Raw genomic sequence first — 23,937 nt, 5'->3', positions numbered from 1 at the left:
GAAACGTATGCAAATGAAACATATTATTCTCAACAGTAATTATCCAGTGGAAGGCGCTTAACTATTTGCTAAATCCAGGTAGTGACTTTTTATGGCTGGGCAGTATACATATAAGCCTGTTTATAATGCTACCACAGATAAAGTACTGCATTTAAAAAGGTCTATATTTACAGAAATAGTTGAAGTACCTGTAATATCTCTTTTTCACATCCTTCTTGCTCTGCTAACTTCAATAAGAAATTCTCCAGAGAGTTTGAACAGAGAAAAATGTTAGTAAATCTACACAACAAACATATATCACTTTGCCACTCCTGTCTCCTTTTTCATACGATTTTTAACTTCAACAGAGCATGAGTACATGTGTGTGTTAAGGGCACTGGAGAGCTGTGTGTAGGTGCTGAGATGATCACAGTTCTTATTGTTGTTGGTATCTGGGGAGACAAGAGGCTTTGTGTTAGCCATGGTCTATGCGACGCCACAGTGTGTGTGTATAGAGTATATATGTATGTGTGTGTTTGTATGTGTGTGTGTGTGTGTGTGTGTGTGTGTGTGTTTGTTTGTCAGGGATGAGAGAGATGAAGAGAAAGAGCAAGCTGATCCTGTGGTTATAGACTGTTGGACTTGGTTGTACAGTAAATCCCTGTCTTTGTAAACAGATCAATAAACTCTCAGCTGTAGGTGTGTTTCCGTATGTCTGTGAGAAAGTGTATGTGTGTGTGTGTTTATACCAAAGCTTAGTCTTCCCACTCTGCTGTGAGGAAGGTGCAATATGTTGAAATGTACTCAGGACTCAGCTAACAGATTGATCATAGCTGTGAGCTACACAAGGCACAACTGCAGATTCATATTGTATTTAACAGAAAAGGTCATTATTGTTCTGTTTTCTGTTTTTTTTTTCTGTCTCCACTTTCTGCTCCCACTTTCAGACGTCAGATTACTCAGCCATGGCTTCACTAACTGGTGGACTGGATGAAATGAAGAGCAGTTTGGCCAATCCTGGTACAGGGGCAGACTTAGGAGCCAGTGTTTCCGGCCCTCAGTCATATTCACTAGTTCCAGGTAAGACAGTTAACCTTTGCTGCATAATATCATGTCAGGCACTTTATAGTTCCTCAATATCTCAATTTAAAGGAGTGATATTTTGCTTTTTTAAATGGAATTATGCATTTTAAAACATTTCCTTGTGGTCGACATAAACTGTAAATGTTATGCTTGGGTCTGAATTCTTCATTTACTAAACTCTACAGGTCCATCTTCAATCCGATTTCTGAGTAATGACACCAGAAAGGTTGTTTTGAGCCCTGGCCCTTTAAATGCAAATGAGCCACTTCACACCCTAACCCCTCCAGGTTGTTGACTGTGCTGCTCTGTCCCACTCACCCACTTGTGTTCATTAATACAACCAACAATTGAACATTTTTAGGTAATTGGCTCAATGTTTGGACATATTTTCAGTATGGACTACAGCCGCTGCTGCTGACAAACAATTATGGCGTACTCGGAGAAATGTTTGTCGGAAGTCTTGACCTTATATGTGCTAATGTCGTTATGGATGTAACAAATTAAGAAGGAATTAAAATGGGTTTTAGAAATCCATTCAATTTTTGCCAAAATTAATATAAAGATTTGCTTTGCAGCACCTGGAGGGTTCAAATTCAAACTTTTTGAACTGTTAGGGTCCCCAAATACATAAATAAATGTACCAAAGACTAATAAAATTGAGTTTAGCAAAATACGACCCCTTTAAAGCCTGGTGCATGAAGTCAGAAAGGTCCATAATTCGTGTTAGTTCTACATTGTTGTCCTTTACAAAAGAAGCACCTGTAAAATATAGTGATGTCATGGTCAGCTAATGCTATTGCTGTTATTACCAAATTCCTGAATTGGGCAAAAGGCAAAAAGGCAGACAAAAGGGGAAAATTGTATTCATTGAACTATTTTTAAAACAGGAAAAATAATATGGTGATTTTTGCACTGGGTATAAAAACAGTATGAAGGTAAGAAATTAGAGAGAAATACAGATATAACAAGCACAGTGGCAGTTTTGACTTAAAATTTATCTAATTGTCATTAAACAATGGTCATTTGACATGTAAATTAGGTGACTAAATATGTAAGATCCACCAACAATCAGAATATTGCTGTAGTTTTGAGACACTTTGGTATCTTTGACACTGTGGCACAATGAATAACACGGCAATAAATGCAAATTAAAGACAGATTTTAACATTTACATGTCACACCTATGGAAAAATATATGTAGAATCATTTACATTGTGTGTTTAACCAGCTCCCTTTTATAGTCCTCCTTGGCTTTGAGGGAATATAGTGATTCTAAGTGATTCAATGTGTTTAAAGGGCTCGTGGATCTCAGGAGAGTCTGAAAGCCCAGAGCAAAGACGTAACAGAAAGGTGGAGGGATAGAGGAAAAGTGAGAGCCTCATCTCTTCCTATGTCTCCATTTAGGGGCACCGGGAGAGGCAGTGGTTAATTAAGAGTAGACCAGGGAGCACTTGGACAAGGCTTTAACATTCCCATCTGTAATGAGGGGAATCATAGAGCTGGGATTTTGGGATATCTGGGAATGGGCTCTTTTTTGCCCTTCGAAACCACTGAGGAATATTACCTGCTGAAGCTGAGAGAGGGAGAGAGCAACAGAGACAGAGAAAAGGAGAGAGAGATAAAATTTCCATTTCTGCTTATGCATGCAAACACACACATTCACACACACACACACACACACACCTTCTGAATATTATGCATGCATTTCATTCCCTGTCTTTTTCCTCAGAATAGAGCTCCCTCTAGGGGATCAGACGTCTGCATGTTTGACGCAATGTTATTGCATCCTTGAAGTCTCGATACTCTGGACACACGCTGCAGCCTTTACTCTCAATCTCCTATTCTGAGGTCACTCCAAATCTGTAGAGCCTTTTCTTTTTTCCCTGAACTTCACCTTCTCTATTTGAGTGCAAACGCACAAAGGGACCTAGAGTACATCCTCCGTTCCCCTCAGGTTTGACATGTGTTGCTCTGACGGGTGTTTGATATGTAAGACTTAGATAGAGAGACGGTAAGGGGAACAGAGACAGAATGCGTGTTCATCTGTAGCTGCACGAAGGAGACTTGTACTTGTTCGCTGACCTCTACGGCAAAGCTGTGGAGAACAGATACATCAACACAACTGGCATACATATGCACAAGTACACCACACGCACAAATACAGAAAAACATGCACACACTCTGAGACACACTCCTCAGAGGATCTGGCCCTGTCTGCCCCCTCTAAGTTGGGCTGTAGAGAGTCCATCTTTGCTTTCTTCCACCCTCTCCTCCCTCTCCTCCTTGCCCTGTGCACTGACCCTGAGCGGATGAGTAGACCGTCTGCACTAATGCCTCGCTGTCGCATCAAACACCAGGAAAAACTTTACTACGTGGAGACAGGAGAGAGGAGGTGGAGAGGGACACAGGAGGCAGGAGTGGAGAGGTGATCGGCGAGGGAAGTGAAGAGGATGTAAATATGAAACGATTGTGCAGAAAAGACAGAGTAGATTCAGCATTTATTTTTACTATATTATTATATTTGTTATTTATTTGTAAACTGTAATTTCTTGTCATACAATAAGCTAATATTGGACAATAACTGACCCACACAAATCTATCGGTCTAGCTCAGGTTTCAGATAATGGCAATTAATTTTGCTGAACACTTTTTATTCAACAATTCCTGAGTATGGTTTTAGTAACATATCATGTCCATTTTTCTTATTAATTCCCTGTTTCAGCTCCAGAATGATCACAAACAGAGCTTTAATATTAGGTAACAAAATATATTTTTTCTCTCAATTGTACAACTCTTTACTACTGCACTATATGGACAAAAATACTGGGACACTTCACATCTGCAGCTTGTAGGACTTTCCATTCCCACTGGCTTGAAATATCATGTCAGTGGTTGTCAATAATTATCACAATAGATATCAATAAATGTTTTTTCTTCCTCAGTGAGAGCTGAAGAAACCAGATGTTACTTGTGGTTTCAAAGGATTATTCAATGATATTAATGACAACATTTTTTTTCTTTTTGTCATTATATCCATCATGCTGCCATCGTCATTCATATCATCAGTAAAATTTAGTAAAAAAAACAAAACAAAACACTCTTTTTGCAAGTGTTTGTGATGACAATGTGAACAAAATTAATATTATGGCATTTGTCATTGCCCTTTTGGAATCCAACTCCCCATTTCCCATGAAGCACCTGCATTCAATGTGTCCCAATATTTTTGTCTATGTTTTGATTTTACTAAAGTATTAAAAAACAAAACAAAACCAAACATAGGATTGACTGACAATTATAAAATCTTAAATAATACAAAAGTAATCAAAATGATTTCTATTAGTTAAAGAAATTATTGAAGAAGTTATAGAAGTTGTGTCTTTGTGTGTTTGCCACATAGAGACTTTAGGATGTCCAAAGTAATCTCACAACCCATTTCAGCATTTTTTAAATTAATTAATTTTTTTTTTTTATCTGAGAGAACCACATCTCTCAATAGTCTCCAGCTCGGGACACAGTTTTATGTACTGGTAGACTCCTCACTCCTCCCCTCATTTACCTTATGTATTTCACCCACTAACAACAAATAAACACAGTGTCCTCGGGTCATTTTAATCATCAAAACAAGCAAATGACTTACCACTAATTAGCTACCCATATGCACGGCACTTCATATTATCATCCTTTTCTTGACGCAAGTGAAGCCTCATGTTTACTGCTGTCCATCAAGCTCAGTATTGGGATTTTAGTCATGCATACCAGCTCATACTTAAGCAAATCACATACTAAAATAAAAAAGAACTAAATTAATAAAGTAGACAAATCACACACTGTTGCTTTGTTATATAGCATACTTGTGTAACTATTGTCTGCAATAGTAAAATGATTACATTTAGGGACTAATAGGACAAAACAAATTCAGTCTTTTTGGATTTTCATTCTTTCATTTTTTTATTTTTTTTTTAAATTTCCAACCCTCTGTAGTACATACTTTGCCAATTGCCACTAAAATATATAATTCAATGTAAGTGGTTTAATTGCATACGTTTTTAAAGCAGCATACTTCCCTTCTCCTTGTCTTTTATGCTGTTTCCCTCTGCTCCTCCTCCTCCTCCTCTCAGTTAGTTAGTGGTGGTTAAGTGGAGGGGAAGTGAATGGGATTGATGGTGTTAGCATCTGAGGTGTTTATGATGATGATAAATGTGAGTGTGCAGGCAGCAGGAGGAGGGAGTTGATGCCTGTGTGCGTGGTTGTGTGTGTATATGATTATGATGAATGGAGGGCTCCCTCTCCACGCACTCCCAGTGTCTACTTCGTGCAAACATAGAGAAATGATTTGGGCCGACACACTGTCATGTAGTCTAATGCAGTTATATATCCTATCCACCAAGTGACAGACAGAGGGAGGAGGGGGGGGTGGATGGTGGTAACGAGAGATGGGGGAGTCTGTAAATTAATAGATGCCAGTGAATGGAAAACAAAGAGGAAAGAAACAATGTGCTTCTACGTGCATTTTTCAATAAAGGTTTGCTGTGGTGTTCTGTTAATCTTTAAATTTTCCCATGAATTTTAGTATTTATTTTAAATCGGTGGTATAATTTCAGCTTTTGTTATCCTTGTCAAAGCAGTAAGACATCAGACCAGGTAAAAACTATACATGTAACACACAGTGCTTCTCACCATAAATGTTGCTACTTCTATGAAAAGCAGAGAAATATTACTGCACTAATAAGAGAAATACTCAAATTCAAGTTCATCCTTGAAAATAATATGTGCATGAATGTTATTCCGACCACCTCTGAGTTCATGGCTTTCCTACAGTCAGCAAATACCAAGAAAAGGCTCAAATGTATGACCATTTAGTCAGAACCTCATTATCATATCCACACTATGAAAACAAATGCTTTTTACAAATATATAACTTCAGTTTCAACACATTATCTTCTTAGTTATTGTAAAGTTGAAACGATAATCAGTAATCGTGGCTGCATCTCAGTGTTTGTGTTCTCAGCATTAAAGGAATCATCCAATGCAGTAGTGTGGTTAACTAATGTGTTGTTCTATACTTGACAAAATAATTAACGTAAATTGAAGGCTTTCCTTTAATCTACAATGGTTCAAAGAAATAAAAGTCAGTTTTCCTCTTTTTGTGGTATTTCTTGTAATTAAACAAAATGAAACATCATTCTTTAAACAGAGAGGAACAAAACATTTGATAACATTGAGGGGAACTCAGTGTCAGGGAACTTATCATCATGCAATTATTAAAACACAGTACAGCACAGTATGGTAAGAATTAGCAGTGGGAATCAGTAATTCATGATATGCTATGATGCTTTGCAAGACAGTCCTCTAGAATACAACACAGTGAAGAGGGAAATGAATGAATATATCAATAAATGTATGTTTATTCACTGTATTATGGTTCAGAATTTGATAACTGGGAAAAAAAATATGTATACAAAGTGCACTCAGTGTTAAATACAAGTCTCCTCAATACACATACAGTACACTTCAACTTCCATAACCATGTCCATGCCCATGTATACCTGCAGTTTAATACAAATGTAATCAGTAATGTATCCCAAGAGGAAGTAATACTCCCAACAATCCATTTGTCCCACCTCTATCTATAATATTGTTTGATAATGACTTCAATGCAGATCTAAACAAATAGCTTCTGGCCAGAATCCAAAAACACTAAGGCAAATGAAATCCCTGAACAACTTTAAGAAGTGATTTTATGTTGCAGGAGAATTATACATAAAGGTGACGGCAGCGGTGATGATGACACAGACGCTACAGTTAATAGTACTGGACTGATGTTAGCGTGTGTGCATGTATGTGTGTATGGTTACAGGTCGAGACCTCGCCAGCACAACTCTTCCAGGCTACCCCCCTCATGTCCCTCCTACTGGACAGGGCAGCTACTCCACCCCCTCCCTCACTGGCATGGTACCTGGTGAGTACACACATTTACACACACACACACACACACACACACACACACACACACACACCCACAGATTACCCTAAACTTCCATCAGCAACAAATATGCCATTGTATTGACTTCTGTTTACAGTAATTCCGTCCCCTTTGCCACTCATCTTCTGAGCAGACCTGTAACCGACCACACGTCTGAATTCCCAATTGGATGAGTGTGTGAAGTGTTTATTGTGTGTGTATCTTCAGGGGGTGCGTTTAGCTTTGCCACTTCCTCCTTCTTGTCTGTCTATGCTATGCCTGACAGTGCTCCCAGGGGGTTGTGTGTGTGTTTGTGTGCATCTGTATGTGTATGTGTGTGCCCATGTTGGGTGTTTGTGTGTGTGTATCATTAGAAACCAGCCACAGTAGCACAGCTGTCCCTCCTCAACATTAGTAATTTGTTTTTAATGAGAATCACCAGTGACCCACGACTAATTCATTCATTCCTTTCCACTCCGCCTTCTACGCAGCTTTTGTGTTTCAATCCTGGACCGCCATTCTTTCTCTCTCTCTCTTTTCTCTCCTTCCATCTCTCTTCTTGTTGTAGTGGTCAGTGTGAAGTATACTGTTAAGAAATAAAGGGAGAAACAAAAAGGCAATGAAGGCAGTGAAACAATGTCAAAACACTGCTGTTTACAAGTTCTAGTCTCTGTGTATTCCCAGTCATTCAGTCTGTGACACACATATACACTTGCTCTCAGTGGACATGTAAGAACAGCACGTCTAAAGATGGGTAACCCTGTCGCCCTGTCCCCCTGCGCTCACCCGTTCCTGTCCTCAGGTTTGACAGCATATTTGTGTGTGTTTAGGTCGGTGAATGTTTATGCGTGTGCTGGCATGCTATTGTTTGTGTGCATGTGTGTGTTTGTTTTTGACAGTGTGTGTGGGTGTGTGTGCGACCTTGACACTGAGCTACACAAGGGAGACCCCTTAGCCTCCTCTCCCGTTCTTCCATCCCCCTCTCCCTGTCCTCGTCTCCTAAACAACCTGACACGTTGCCGTCACTACGGTGATGACAAGGGGAGGATGTTCGCACCCGGGGATGCCATGGAGACCGCATCCCGACCCCACCTGACAGACGCAGATAAACATACACACACACGCACAAAGTGGAGCAGTGCTGGAGAGAAACTTGGACGTACAGCCACACAAACAGTCTCAACATCTAAATTCTTCTCAGTGAATATCCTAAGCTGTCTGAATCCACATGCTGACTGGAATGAGTCGAGGAGATTATCTCCCAACTTTGCTTCTCTGACTTCGACATGTTTTATCTCAGCACTTCCCAGGCAAATTATCCTCCTTTTTGTCCGCTCTGTCTAATATCATACCTTCATTAAGCAAGCAACTCTCTTCTGCTGTTCTTCTTCTCTCTCTCTGTCTCTCTCTGCAGCAGGGGGGCTGACACTCAGAGGGGGTGTAGGAGAGCAGTGAGGCAGAACCGACAGAACGAGAGGGAGAGAGGAGGAATCGGGGGGCTGGAGGGAGGGGGCATCAGGGTCTGTGACTGTCAGCTATGGGAGAGGGATCCCCCGGGAGGAGTGAAGGTTCAAGAGAAAGAAAGAAAGAGCAAAAGAGTAAAAAAAAAAAAAAAGAAAGAAAGCAAGTCAGTGGAGAGATGGGAAAAAAGAGGAGAAGAAAAGAAGAAGAATGTTGTTTTGATGTGAGGGATGACGGGCGGACTGTAGCCAGGCGGGCTCGAGGATGAGAGAGAAAAATAAAGAGAAAGGGGTGAAGGGAAGACATGCGAAAGAGTAGACCCCAGACAGTAAGTAGTAAATGAGGGAGAAAAGCTACGCTATCATCCACTATGGCAGGACCACTACAGACTATCCAAGCTCTGCAGTCACTCCCCAAGCATTCTGTAGAGAAGAAAGAGCAGGGTAATTGTTGGTAAAAGAAATCACCAATTTCATGGCCATGGTATTAGTAGTAACATCATATATTGACTTTCAGAAAGCTGTTAAAACCATAATAAAGAAGCTGTGGCACAGAAAGTCAGCCATTAACTGCAGGTGTGATGGTTTGAGGCACATGTCCTCCTGTTAAAGTATCTTTGAGCCTTGAGTTAGACACTGAACCCTAGCCAAGGATTCCTGAAGGAGTGACACTGCAACCTGTAAAGCAGTAAAGAAAAAGAAAAAAAAAATCTCACATTTTTCACATTGCCAGTGCATTCTATCTACATGGTCTTATTTTCAACACAGCGGCCTGTCTTTGCTGTCTGTTTCCACTGTCTATTCTGTGTCTGTCAAAGCAGAGGATGCAAAAACAAAAAAAATTCACTAAAAAAGACAAAAAAAACCAAAAACATGAAAATAAATGATGGAATAATTATCTCACTAAAATGACTGAAATCAAATAAAATTCCGGTTGAGGCCTAGCAAGTAATAATCCCACATACAAAAAAAATTCATATATAAAATACAAAAGCAACATAAAAAGGGAGCAAAAAAGTAAATGAAAAGAGGAAAATAGACCATATCGGTGTTATCCATCATGTATACGTATGCTTTAACACTGGATAACACTGTTATGTAAACAGGAACATACACAGTGTGTAAATTGTCTCCAAATGTATTTAAAGAAGTTAGTGCTTTAAGTGCAATGTTTGGCAAGTCATTCCAAACCCATAGTGCATAAACAGAATAAGGTGTTTTACTGAGGTGGAAAGATTCAGGAGCATTTTAGCCCTTGATATGAAAATGCTAGGATTAGATTAGATTAGATTAGATTAGATTAGATAGAACTTTATTGATCCCTTGGACAGAGCCCTCAGAAAATTGAGGTTCCAAAAGCAGCACAACACTGAGCATACACATAAGAGACAGGACATATAAGTAGGTATTTTAAATAACGACGCCTTTGGAGTAAAAGCAACATTTGCATATTTCTCAAGTGATCATCAAAATCTCACCATGTTATCTGCTGTTTCTTAACCTGCTCTATGGCTTGTCTTGTTTTATTTCTCAGGTGGAGATTTCTCCGGAAGTCCATATTCCCATCCCCAGTATTCTACATACAATGAATCATGGAGATTTCCAAACCCCAGCTTATTAGGTAGGTGTTTCCTAAATGTCCGCCGTGGATTGCCATCACTTAGGCTGTAATTTTCTCAGAGAATTTCATTTCATTCATCTTGCCACACACACACCCCAGTTATCTCTAAAACCACATTTATAATTTTATTCATTACATTGCACTTCATTTTCTGTACAGTATGTATCATAGACATGCTAATAGTTTTTGTGCACAGGCTTTTTTGAAGACAATTTAGTGTGTGAATTGATCTGAAATAAAGAAATGAGAGAAAGGAATAAAGATGAAGGAAAAGATTAGGAGGCAGTTATCTGCATCTAATCAGTGTTGCGCTATGGGATTAGTGAGATGTGATTTGGTTTGTTAGTTTGAAGGAAACTTAGTCCTATTTTCTATGTTTTATGCAGTCGCTTTTATATTAACTGTGTTGAATATTAAATTGTTTCTGCAAACATTAACTTAATGGCAAAGACTTGATTATACTGATGAAAGTAGTTGATTATTGATCATTTATTTGCATCAGCATTATCTCAAGCTGCAAGTCATTTCACATGACTCAGTCAGATGGTGAGGAGATGGTACAGATAAGAACAAAACCATTCTGGAAAACAAAAAACAAGCAAATTAACCACTTTTTTTGCACGACTTAACCAGACAATTATAGGATTTTACAATAACTTTGCATTAATTTTAGTGTCTTTCAAATCTCTGCTTCAGAAAATTAACCCTGAGCTGAAAAAAGTCAAAGTCATCCTCTAGGGAAGCTTTTCAAGGGTCACGTTTAAAGGTGAAATGGTCATGGGTTGATGATGTAAAGGTCAAAAGGTGAGAAGGGTCAGGTTTTTGACCTCACTATCTCCTCTCCTCACCCAAACTTTCCCTCTATCCTTCTGTCCCCAGTGTTTCAGCAGGATTATGGGTCTCTCTTGGGGACGGAAATTGGCTGCTCCTCCAGTCTCTTCACCAGCCAGGCAGGACAGATGCAAGGTAGGTGAAGCGACGAGTAAAGCATGTGTGTGGCAATCCAGGTATATGAAAAAAGATGATAGCAGGACAAGACAAAAGTAGAAAAAAGAAGAAAGAAACATAATTGGAAAGAGGAAGTATGATAACGGATGAGCAGCCACATAATGTGAGGACAAGATGCACATTAGAAGACACTGAAAGGTTCAAGACTGATGGCAAAGAAAGGGTGAGATACAGAGGAGAACGGGATGAGAAGAGGGCTGACAAATGACAGGAAGTGGAGTTAAAAAAGGAGGCAAAGGCGAGTGAGGGCGTCTGAAGTCTTGAGTGAGACTAAATAGTTTGTCAGGGTGGCTTAATGCCTCACTTCCCCAAAGAGCCTCCTGAGATTACCTGGACTGTGGACAGACATAACCTGTCAACACACAGCTGGGCTGATTGATGGAAGTGACAGAGACAGGTGTGTGTATATGTGTGTATAGGCAGGTTTTTTACTGGGTGTATTAAGGTGTGTAACTGTGGGGTTACAGTATTGAATTGACCCCTTCCCTGAGGAGAGAATAGACTCAAGGGATCAGTAGTAGTAGAGCTGTTCTCAGTGTGTCAGCTTAGACTGTCACTTAGATGTGTGTGTGTGTGCTCGCGCGTGTGTGTGTGTGTGTGTGTTAGAGAGAGACGATGACAAAGAAAAGTGAATGAAAAGTGTCAGAAAGTCGACAGAGTTCATTTTATTGGTCATACAGAACATGAAAGGGAAACTCATTTTTTGTCATTAGCTTCATCAATTCATGTCATCTCATTTCTTGCCTTTCATTTCTCACATTAAAAGAAACATATAATCTTAACGGAGAATTGAAGCGACTCATTTCACATTTACAGTGCATTTCAGTAAGTAGTTAAAGGATAATTCTGGGTTATCACAGTTTGATTCTCATTTTCTTCCTTTCTTAATTACAGAGATATGGGAAATTCTTGATATTGCAAAAAAAACCAAAACAAAACATAAAGACGGGTTAGACTTACCTGAGGAGAAAGCAAAAGTGAAGTGTGTTATCAATATTTCACTGAAGCTGTTTTTAGAAGTGCTGCTAAAGACCTCACTTTTAAAAAAGACTTTTGTCCTAATAGAAAAAAATTATCTAATTTAAAGCTGCAGTAGGCAAAATATAGAAAATGAAACTGAAAATGGAACTATAATTTTATATATTCAATAGAATCAATACAATCAATAGAAATTATGGATAAAACTACACAGAAACAGTATAAGGAAATCATGAAAATGTGGCCAAGACTCAAAGAGTTTACCATCCATATTTGGGTCTGTCCAAAGGTTCTTGAAAAAATGCTCTGCTGCTCTGCCCAACACATTTCCTGTTGATAAATATAAATGTGAAAGCAAAACTTGGTAGTTTAATTAGGTGTTACTGTATGTAAGATATTCCACTGATTGTCTGGTAACCTCATAGTGAAGATAGATGTTAATGGGATCAGTATCTTCTTTCACCTCTTAGAAGAAAGGAGTTAATATTTCACAAAATGCCTGCAGACCAATGTTATATAAGTACTTATTTAATTACCACCACCACCCACCCCCCCCGTGTTTGCCCCCATCATATTCCTGACAGAGGAGTTTCTATTCTCTTGAGGGCAGAGAATGTCCACTCCATCAGCTAGCTAGCATCAGGGTTGTCCGACCTCTCCTCAAGATGTTCGGTTTTTCTGGAAAAGTCCGCCTTGAAAAATGTATTAATAGTTCAATTCAATTAAATAAGCTTTTTTGGCATGAATCAAAAAGAATACTGCCAAAGCTATATCAAATAATAGTTTTGCTCTCACCGTCCAATCAGAGGAAGGATAAATGCTGATGACATTGGGAGCTAGCTAGCTAGCCCTGTGAGGTGGAACTGAAATGTGACTGGTTAAAGAAACAGTCCTGATGTTAAACAGTTTAAGTTACATGAGCCTTCACTGCTGATTTTGAAGGCCCTGGGCAGATTAGATTAACCCTAGCAACACTTACAGACTGAAATCTGATTGGACAAAATATATTACATCCACATATATTTACTAGAAGCAGTGCAACCAAGAGAAACGCTAAGACATTAAGAAAATAGTCTATTGGGAATAAATTAATACAATTTCATGGAACAAATATTAGAATTTAGGTTATTAATAATAATAATAATAATAATAGATTCATTCATTCATCTTCTGAACCACTTTATCCTCAAGAGGGTTGCAGTGGTGCTGGAGCATATCCCAGCCAGTTTTTTCCTCCATTATGCACTACTTCAGTTGCTGTTTGAAAGTGTAGACTGCATAGGTGGGAAAATCTGACATGGGTGTTTTTGTTTGATGACTGACATTTGAAAGCACATGAATCACAAATCATTCAACTGGTGAAATATGTCACGGGAAATAAAAAAAAAGGCATAGGTATGTATTTTCTTCTCCATCTTGACCTGCTGGAAAATGAATGTCCATTACATGGTGAATAAACTCCATCTGTATATGACCGTTTCTGAGCATCTTGTAAATCGTGCATCAGATGGACTTCCAAGTGCAGATGGAGGACAGAAGGTGAATTTCTACATAGAAAGCCCTGTCACAAACAGTCAAAGTGTCTCTGGTTTTGGTCAATCTGAGAAATGACCAGGAACATTTCAGACTATTTTTTTCCTCCATTAAGTACAATTAATAGGTTAATCGTTAAACCTAAATTGCCCATAGGTGTGAATCTGAGAGTGATTGGTTGTTTGTCTCTGTCAGCCCTGTGATGAACTGACACATCCAGGGTGAACTTCACCTTCGCCCAAAATGTTGCTGGGATAGGCTCCAACACCCCAGTGACCCTCTTGAGGATAAAGCGGTTCAGAAGATGAATGAATGAAGGAATATTATTATTATTAATAATAATAATAATAATAAAGTGACACAGCGGTGCAGTGGATAGCACTGTCGCCTCATAGCAAGAAGGTCCTAGGTTTGATTCCAACACCAGCTGACAGGTGGGACCCTTCTGTGTGGAGTTTGCATGTTCTCCCCATGTTTGCATGGGTTCTCTCTGGGTACTCCGTCTTCCTCCCACCATCCAAAGACTTGCACTGATAGGTGTGAGAGTGGTTGGCTGTTTGTCTCTATATGTCAGCCCTGGCAACACGTCCAGCGTGAACCCCGCCGTCATTCATAGGTAGCTGGGATAATAATGACAAACCAAGCATTTCAGACTATTTTTTTCCTTCCATTATGTACTACTTCAGCTGCTGTTTGAAAGTGGAGATTGCATAGACGTGGGTGTTTTTGTTCAATGACTGACATTTGAAAAAGGAGTGAAAAACCCCCCCACCAGAATGGCCACAGCAAAACCTTCACAAGGTACATAAAGAGTCCACAATACCTGCCACAGACAAATTAAATTGTTATAAATAACAAGTAATAAATAAAAAGTTATCCACCTTGTTAAAAAAACAAATCAACATTGGACATCTTGCCATTTCAGAGTGTTTTACAATTATTGAAGCAAATATGATACCGGCGATGATAAGATTTATTTACCTTGAACTGTTGAGATGGTTTTTAACATATTTCACTACATTTTGCATTAATATATACATATTTTTGTAAGTGGAAATTCACAATATCTCAGATGTAAAGGGGGGCTTTTTTCCCTCTTGTATTTGCAGTCTGATTTCCTGGCTGCACAGAGTGACATATATGGTGTGTCAAACACAGTGGTTAAATTGGCTTTTGTGAGGAGGGGGAGCCCTTGTGCAGCCCACTGTCAATGGTCATCTCCATTACATTACCCTCACATTGCCCACAATGGATGTTAATAATTTTCAATGTATAATGTTTTAATTTTATCATGCAACAATAACAAATTATTTATTTGTGCATTACAAAGCTGTATGAAGAAGATAAAAGGCAGTAGGAGATACACTGAACAGTAATTTATGCCTCATACAGTTCAACTTCAATGCAACATGTATGAACTAAAATTAGCATGGGTAAATTGGTTTGGCTTTCGCTCCTACCAGGATTCGAATCCCAGTCTCTCACACCCCAGTCGGTAGCTTTACCTACTGAGGTATCCAACCACTGAAATAAATGGTAGTAATATAACCTAATATAACCTAATGACTCACAAGTGGGAAGCAAATACAGAAAAAGTCTGTAATTCCATTCAATGTAAGAATCAGTTTTGGTCATCAATGAGCTCTTCATGTGCAAACTTAAGAAAAAACAGAATGTGTGAATAATCTGGGAATATATATGGTCACTTTAAATTCCATTCATTTAGAAAGGGGAAGGACATTAACAACACAATCAAACCCACATCTTGTTTAGAGCCATATTATTTCAGTAAGCTTTAATGAGGAAAAATAGTTGAAACTTTAAACTGATCCTCAGACTTAAGACTTTTTTTGGGCTCCACTGACATCTTGATATTTATGAAATCACAGTTTGTTTAATGTTTTTTCCGATGTAAAAAGTAGATTTTTACATTGCTGTTTCTCCTACACTTTCCACTAAACCTGCATAAATTTTACATCATCACTGTCAGCCAAGTGCGCTCTCTCAAGTGGTGAAAAAATCTTGGTGATTTGAGAAATGAGAGATCCATGCTCGTGCAAAATTTCAGCCTTTTCTAGACTTGGCTGGATGGCTGCTGGAAGCTTTGCATAGTAACCAAGATAAGCACTCGGAGAGCACAGTCCTCTGCCAAGAGAGATCTGCCCCCCCCCCCGATCACCACCAAAGTTTAATCATTTCTTCCTTGAGCCAGTATCAACATTTCCTGAAAATTTCCTGAAAATACGTCCATAAATTTTTGAGTTATCTTGCTAACAAACAAACAAACATGCACGCACACAAAGCAAAGTGATCACAAAACCTGTTTCACTCTTTGTACAACCTGATTAAAATATTTTTCTATATGTTATATAGGTTAAGGGACAAATCTCCACCAAGGATCAGGCAGACTTTAAATTTCTGCTGAAATTTTTTTGGCTAGCAATGACATAAAACATTACTTGTATCCATTTTATTAGTATGAAATGACAAAATTTGCATACATACCACTGAACATAAGTAGAGCTTTAATACGTTACATGGTGTGCAGACACGATTTCTACCTGACTCATATTGTCTTCTAGTGCATCTTTTATTAGTGTTTTGATAGAGCAACTCCTAGCAGAAGAAATGACAAACTGATTTTAACTTAATTTTCTTTTCGTTAATGTGATAAGAGAATTAAATGTACCTGTGTATGTTTTTATCTGCAGGGTCACCGTACTACTACAGTGCGACATCGCGGGGGGCGGGGCCTGCCGCCACTGCAACTGCCTCCGCCTACGACCGCCACTGACCCCTTCCCACTGAGAGGAGTATGGGGAAGAGATGAGGGAGCGAGGGAGGGAGGGATAGCACCAGCACCACTCAGTACAAAACTGCCTACGCAAAGGACAACAGTGAGGAGATTACTCATATTTTGACATCAGTGAAGTCTGAGTTCTCTTCTAGTAACACTGGGCTGTAACATGTGGGTATTATGTTACTGTAAGACCACTCCCTTATGTTATAGCTTGTTAAGTCTTTAAAACAGTAAACCCAAGAGGCCAGTGGGATATGTATGCAATAGTGGGTAACATGTTGAGTTTCAAGATTTTAATAAAAAAGCATTTCAGCAGATCAGATCAGAATCACTTTTGAAGTTCAGTCTAACCAATCGATCTCTTATCTATGCCATGTTACAGAGATGTAAAGACAATCCAATTCTCAGAACTTTGAATCACCAAAATCTTCTGTACCATTATCATTTCAGTGTATTTGCTGTAGATGTAAATAATTTAACCCCTTATCAATATTCAAAACATGGTTCAGCTTGGCAGATTCCAACACTTTTGCAGTCATATCCCACTGTGTTTACAGCTTTACAGAGATAAAGTAAAATGTATCCTAGCCTCTGTACATGCAGTTTATCGTTTGTATAAATGCTTTTGGTGAAGCACAGCCTCAAATCTGAGCCCTCAGCTACACAGTAAAATGAACCCAGGTAGCGTTATTGTACAGCAAGGAGCTATCCTGCCTCCCCAGACCAAGATTTAGTCCTGATCAAGAGCTATTTATAATGGAGGAGAAACAGAGTAATATATTAAGAAGCTTTTCCGTGCTGCACTCCATTATGAGAGTGAATGCCTGTAATGATTTATATGTGTCACGCTGTTGTGCTAGAATAGTGATGATGATGACGACGACGATGCAGTGAAATATGAAATCTTAAAACTTTCAATATGAAAAGAAGTCTTTGTTGATAAATGTGATCCGACTGCGATTTCCTGTTTATAGTTTGTTGCCTGGTATCAGTTGACACAGGTGCCATTTAATAAAATGCCATTTTTATCCACTTCCTGAATATTCAAAAGAAGAGTCGGGAAGTTGTGGAACCCTCTCTTTCTCTCTCTCTTGCTCTCTATCTCTATTTCTCTCTTTAAACTCCCCAAAGATGGGCCCCCCCTAGTGGATCGGCTGACTAACTACAAAAGCACAAAGAGACTCAATCATCATTCAGAGGCGCCATTTTAATATTTTTTACTTCCTTTCCGAAAACTCCTTCTTTTTCTTCTCCCCGTTCTGTGCTGTTTGACATCTTGAAATTGTTCTATAAAAGAATTGCTTGCGTGAAAAATAAGTGAACCTGTTCTTTTTTTTTTCGTTTGTCTCCCACATCAGTTCTGCGCTGTGACAATGCATGACACCAGGGTCGAGGCCTTACCCATTCATGTACAGACAGAGTAGGACAGGTTTGCCCCTCACCACTGATCTGAAATCATTTTGTTATCTCTGCATAAATGTTGGAGGGTCTGTGAGGCTGATCCTAGATCTGTGGCAGTGGGCGATGTCTTCCTACAGCTGTATGTAGCTTCCTGTCTCACATCTGTCCTTACACGATTTGTACAGTAATCAGCGAAAGAGAAGAAGAGAACACACAATGTCAATAGCAATTTGAATTATTCCCATTTAAATTTAGATTTTAGTGATGAAGCTTTCTTTACAATAAAAAGACTAAGAGGTGTGTGGTGATGTTTTTGCCATCGTCTGCGAGTGTTTACACATCTTTTGTTGGATTGCTTGTTTTAGGTATGTGTGGCGCTTCATTGCTACTGTGTACTTTTACTAGCCAACAGATTGGAGGCACCAAATCTGCAGCGTGAGACATAAAATATAGTTATATAAACATATACCTATGATTACTGAACAAAGCTGTTAGTTTCTCAATCTTTGTTGTTTCTGGGTTTTGAAATAGCGATAGAATGGATTCTTTACATTTGTAGACCTTAAAAGTTCTGTCTTTCTCTCTTGATCTTTCTGAGGCATTATTGAACCTGAACCACACCAGCTGAAAACAAGGACAGTGCCTTTAGTTTTATATGTCAACACCCCCCTGACTGACCACGTGTCCCTAAAATAAGATTCAGTGTCCCTTCCTGTAACTCTCTTAAATGAAATGCTATACTTCTGCTGATGCCAACACCACTGTAGAATTATTAAGACTTTCATAAGTAAGTAGCAGACAGTAATTTTAGAACATACATACTAGCAACAGCAACATTTCAGGACCCACTGGCTCCACTAACAGTGAAATGCTGTAAAAAAGGCACAAAATGTACAAAAAGCCAAGTAAGAAACGAACATATGACAAGTCTGATCGTTATGATTATTTTTAAGTTGGATCCATGAAACAAACTCAACTCTGTTCTCATAAACACACACACACTACTATAAACATGAATTAATAGTGATTAAAGTCATTTTCCTGGAGGAGGTGAATCCATTCGTGCCTCCTGCATCCAAGAAGCTGTGACACCAAACTAGTCATATTAGACTGCCGTTCTTACGGTGTAGCCAAGAACCCAGCGATACATTAACAGGATTATTTGTTAACTATGCATCTCATAGTGACACAGCTTTCCTTGCCATTGCTCTGACCTAATTGGTTCACACAGGGAGAGAATGGATTCTCATTGGCCTGCAGTCTTTTCGATTGGCAGCCATGACATTGACTGCGGCGATGAGGGGGGACTGTCATTGTGGGTGGTATACTGTAGGCAGCACGGCAGGCAGAGGCCACACAGACATAAATACAGTATAAGAGCAGACACACACTCTCCGTCCCTCCCTTTGTCCTTTGCAGAGTGATTGCCCCTCCTCTCATGCCCCTGTGTTCCCCAGGGGAGGCCAAACCTGCTGTGCCATCAGAAGCTCATCCCGTCTTTTTCCTCCCTCTCTCTCAGCCCTAATCTCATCATATCTCATGCTATGGTCTTTCCCTCCTCCTTCTCCTCTTCCTCCTCCTCCTCTTCCTCCCCCTCCCCTCCCATCCTGTAGCACTGCCACACCACCCAGATTAGGAATATTAAAACTATTCTGTTGATTTCAGGCCTGTGACCTTCCTCAAAAAGTCCTCCCTCTTTCTTCAACCAGCCCATTAATCCTTTTTTCTCTCTTTTCTTACTTTTCTCTCTGACTATTCAGACGTGATGCTCACTGTCCTGTCAGAAATTCTGCATAAGAATGAAGCAGGGTGTTTTGTGCCAAAGCGAGGTCATTTCAATGGCAATATTGCAGCCGGTATCTTTATTTGGCTACGAATACTCTGTGAGATCCCATCTCTATTCTGTTTTCTTATCATGCAGCTGTACAGCATTTAAACACACAAAAACACTAGTGTCAAATCAGACAAAGACACATCATTTCCAGCACCGCTACAGTTTTCTGTCCTTAAAAGTACAATTGCATCCTGAACTCACACAATTTCTATGGAACGCCAAATCAAATAGGGAACTAAGATAAATTCAAATGAGTTTTTTTTATTTATTATGATTTCTCACCGCATGACTGTATCTCAATATGAATCCATGAAGATGGCTACTGCCTTCGTAAAACCTGTGGGGATTTCAGCATCACATCTTGACAGCAATTAGTGGCACAATCTGTTTCATGCTTGCTGATATAACTAGGCTCTGGACAGATCTCATACTGAAGTGTTACAATGTTCTGTACATCTTAATATTATTCAACTGTGGAAGAGGAGACATACACAGGACTCAGCCTACAAAATCAACAGTGCTTTTTAAGCAGATGTTTCAATCAAAAAAAGAAAAAAAAAATAGATGACATGATTTTTTCACCTTACTGTGGCCTTTCGTGTAACAATCTGGAGTTTTTTTGTGTCCATGGCTTCCTATCTGGGGTGTTAAAGAGATATTTATATCTGTGACGTTTTGGTAAGAAAAAAAAAAACAGGAACAAAAGACAGGAAGAAAAACATCCAAATGCAAAGACAGATGCAAAATGAAATTTGGTTTTTAACAATTCAGCTTGCTCTATTCTCCAAAATCAAACAAGACAAAAGAAGACATATCTGTACCATTCACCAAAGCCTGTGATGCCTGTTTTAAATGATAGATTCTTGTACAAAAACATATAAAATAGCAGAAAAGACTTACAGATACAAACACAAAATGAAGATAAGAAATGCCTTCAAATATTCTGGAGGGGAGGATTTAAAAAAAAAAACAGTAAAAGAAAAGCTTCTTTAAGAAAATGTGTATGTTTTTTATTCAATTTTCTAGTAGTTGCAAACAAAACTTGGTGTTTTTTCTCCTTGTGCGTTGTGTGTTGTCTTAATATTTGAATGTATTTTACTGCAGTGCGAATTTGCCAAAGATATCATATCACTTGATTTCTCTCCTTATTCTTCGTTTAGTTTTTGTTCCTGAATTGTGACCAATTTTGTTCAGAAAATTGGAAATAAATGGTGAATTTGATATTATGCTTATTTTTTATATTTCTATTGTTAATATTATTGTTATTTTATTTCCAGGGTTTGAGTTTACTGTGAAATATTAAATTGCAGTCTGCTTGATGCATCTCTTCATACTGTGTACCTGTCCATCCGTCCACCTGAGTGACTGTTGTTGGTGAATTATTCCATTTATGTACCTGTAATGTGAAGCTAAGAAGTAATTATTTGTAAATATTTGCCATAATTTTATTGACCCTTCAGAATAAAAAATAATTTTTTGGAAGTTAAAGGTTTTGTGTCACTGCTTAGCTGAATATGGGTGGGATTATTTATTATTTAATACACACACATCGTTTAAATGTTTAGTCATTTGATGTGCAGCCTCAGCCCCGATGGTCACTTCCAGAGCTGAGGGTTGTTTATGTCTGAGTGTGACCCCGAAATGCTGCTTTCATCCTAGGGACACACATCTCATCTTGAGGCATCTGGAGGTGGGGGATTAGGACACAAGTAAAACCCTCCGCCTCCTCCTCACCCCACCAATCTGAGGGAATGGAGTGTCCCAGTGCTGCAGTCTTGGCTGCCGGCCCACTGCAGAAAGGGGCAGAGGTGTGTGTGGAGAGGAGGAGGAGGAGGAGGAAGGGGGAAAAGGGTGATAATAGGACACAAGCCATGACATGGCGACAACACGCCACACACCCAGTGAACAGCACATACCCATCTTGAGACACAGGCCGGGCTGTCCACAGCTTGGGTGCCTGCCCAGGACACCAGAACGACAAAGTGCATGTTTGTGTATTCATGTGTGTGTGTGTGTGTGTGTGTGTGTGTGTGTCTATTCTTGTTTTGGTTTCCTGCCAATGAAAGGCAGCCCCATAAGGTTATGTGTAAATGCTTCTTATAGCGAAGGATAAACACTTCAGAGAGTCCCTTTAACATAACGCTTCTATGTTGGATGGTGCCACAGGTGTACCTACAGGTGCATGTGTGTGTGTGTGATCATTTCAGTAAACATGTAACTTTTGCAAACACAAGTTGAAGGTTAAAATGCAAATACATGGTACATGAACAAAGAATTTCATATGCTAAATAGAACATAATGTAGAAATAAATCAACTACTCCATGTGAAAATATGACAAGTTAGTTCCTTGTATTGTAATATGGGTTTGAGTGAGTTAGGAGAGATATGTTCACTTTTTCATTAAAACTGAGTTTGGAGGAGAATGGGAAAGAATCAGTGAACAGTTTTAACAAATGTTTCTTGTTTTAATTTAGCTAAATTCTCTCCATTCTATTTCGCTACCTATTTTTTAGCTCATATTGAAGGTCATAATGAATATTATTCTACTCAGGGATAACAAACAGGATTAAGCACCATACATGTAACACAGACTTAGGCTACAGTCAGACTATTCTGAGCTAAATTCTGAGTTACTGCTCATCGTATCATCAATATTTGTTGTACAGTAAAGTGGTTGCCGAAAGTGTTGATGTCTGGTGTTTTGGTTTCATTTCACTTCTGCATTCATGTGTATGTTTCATTTTACTACCGGACAGGACGAAGGTTGAGCTTATTTAAAGAACTATATGTATTTTCTTTCTTGAAGGCACATCCAGGGACGGGAGCTGCAAATTAGCTAAATGCTATATACACTTTGTCCACTTTGGTTCACTGCATTGTCCCTGATAAATAAATGAGTAAATAAATAAAACTTTGCTGTATTGGACTGACTCCCTCCAATGCTGATTTGTGTTGAATTTCATCTAGAGTGATGGAAAAGTTGTTCAAAATTTGAGTTTACTGTTCAGCCTGAGGTGACATTTTAAAACATCAGATATGTGTCTGATATAGGAACACATATGGAAGTGACCCAGTGGTTCAGAACTGAACCCATCAGATCCCATGTAGAATGTGAAAAAAACTAAACTAAACAAAAAAACCCAGATCTGAGTCACTTATGAGGGACAAGATCTTATTTGGGCCACTTTTGCCATCAGTGTGAACATAGTATTAGGTCAGATCTATGTTACTATAAACTATTCACCTGAACAGTTAATGGGGTTGAATATGATATCTTTGTAATCCTTAACTATAGGCATTCCCTATTCTGTGTTATGATGCTTGGTTCCAGAGATGCAACACAAAATAAAAATTTAGTCACTGTGTTGATAAGAAAAATGGCTGCTATGACCCACAAGGTGATTTTGTGATAACTCCATTTCTGAAAATATGCAGAAACTCTAACTGTACAAATATAACAAATTTCATGCTTGTATGTAAGTGAACCTAATATTCACACATCACAATGGGAGCTATGATTCTTATGTGTCTCTCTGGATGTACGCACCACAATGATCAACTGCTCCTTAAAGGGTACCTGTAGTGAATTTTCATTGCTAGGTATTTCAAAAGATCATGTATAATACTTGAGATTCCTTCAGGTAACTCAGGTTATAGCCCATTGTCACAGCCATGGTCAGCGACATGTTGCCTCCTTAACGGACTGCTCCAGCACCGGTAGTGACGCAGAGTCATTGATTTGTTTGTTTGTTAGCTGGGCTGTGATGGACTGGTCACTGACCCCGTGCAGCAGACACCAGTCTAGGATGACACATTATTGGCCAGTGCTGGGTCATGTCTCGTGGACAATGGCAGAGTGCAAATCTTACGGCTGCATAAACAAGCGTGAAGACATGCTTTCCACTCTATGTCTCTCTCTGACTGCTGCTTGTTTACTCGCACTTGATCACCCTGAATCAACAATGGTACATCACATCTGGATGAAGTGATGTAGCAATGGCTAAAAAGGTCCAGTACGGTGCATTTATGGTGATTTTTTTTTTTTTTTTTTTATTAAATTTGCACCTCTCTTGCTTATAAGTAACACACAAAGAACAATTAATGTTGTAAGCCTGACCAGTATTGGTACACTTTAAGAAATATGGACAAGGCTTCAAGATAACTCTTTTACTCTAATACCATTACAGTGTTGTGATGTTCCTCAGTGGTGCATACAACCAGAAAATCTGCACAAAATAATTACAGCCATGTGTCTTTAAGCCCATTCATTTATATTT

At 39.0% G+C, this 23,937-nt stretch overlaps 1 protein-coding gene across 2 annotated transcripts in view; it reads left to right on the top strand.

Moving 5' to 3' along the window:
- pax5 (paired box 5) overlaps positions 1-16,446 on the top strand; it is a 56,440-nt gene extending 39,994 nt beyond the window's left edge. For both annotated transcript variants that reach the window (XM_030148048.1, XM_030148043.1), the window contains exons 7-11: positions 927-1,059; positions 6,920-7,021; positions 10,019-10,105; positions 10,985-11,071; positions 16,336-16,446. In XM_030148048.1, coding sequence (XP_030003908.1) covers positions 927-1,059; positions 6,920-7,021; positions 10,019-10,105; positions 10,985-11,071; positions 16,336-16,418 — 492 coding nt within the window. In that variant the 3' untranslated portion in view covers positions 16,419-16,446. The remainder of the gene's footprint in view (positions 1-926; positions 1,060-6,919; positions 7,022-10,018; positions 10,106-10,984; positions 11,072-16,335) is intronic.
- Positions 16,447-23,937: the final 7,491 nt, after the last annotated feature.

The sequence above is a fragment of the Sphaeramia orbicularis genome, chromosome 1 (assembly GCF_902148855.1).
Source record: "Sphaeramia orbicularis chromosome 1, fSphaOr1.1, whole genome shotgun sequence".
NCBI classification, from domain to species: Eukaryota; Metazoa; Chordata; class Actinopteri; order Kurtiformes; family Apogonidae; genus Sphaeramia; species Sphaeramia orbicularis.
The sequence above is the reverse complement of the archived record's forward strand: the minus strand, read 5'-3'. Positions and strand labels throughout refer to the sequence as shown.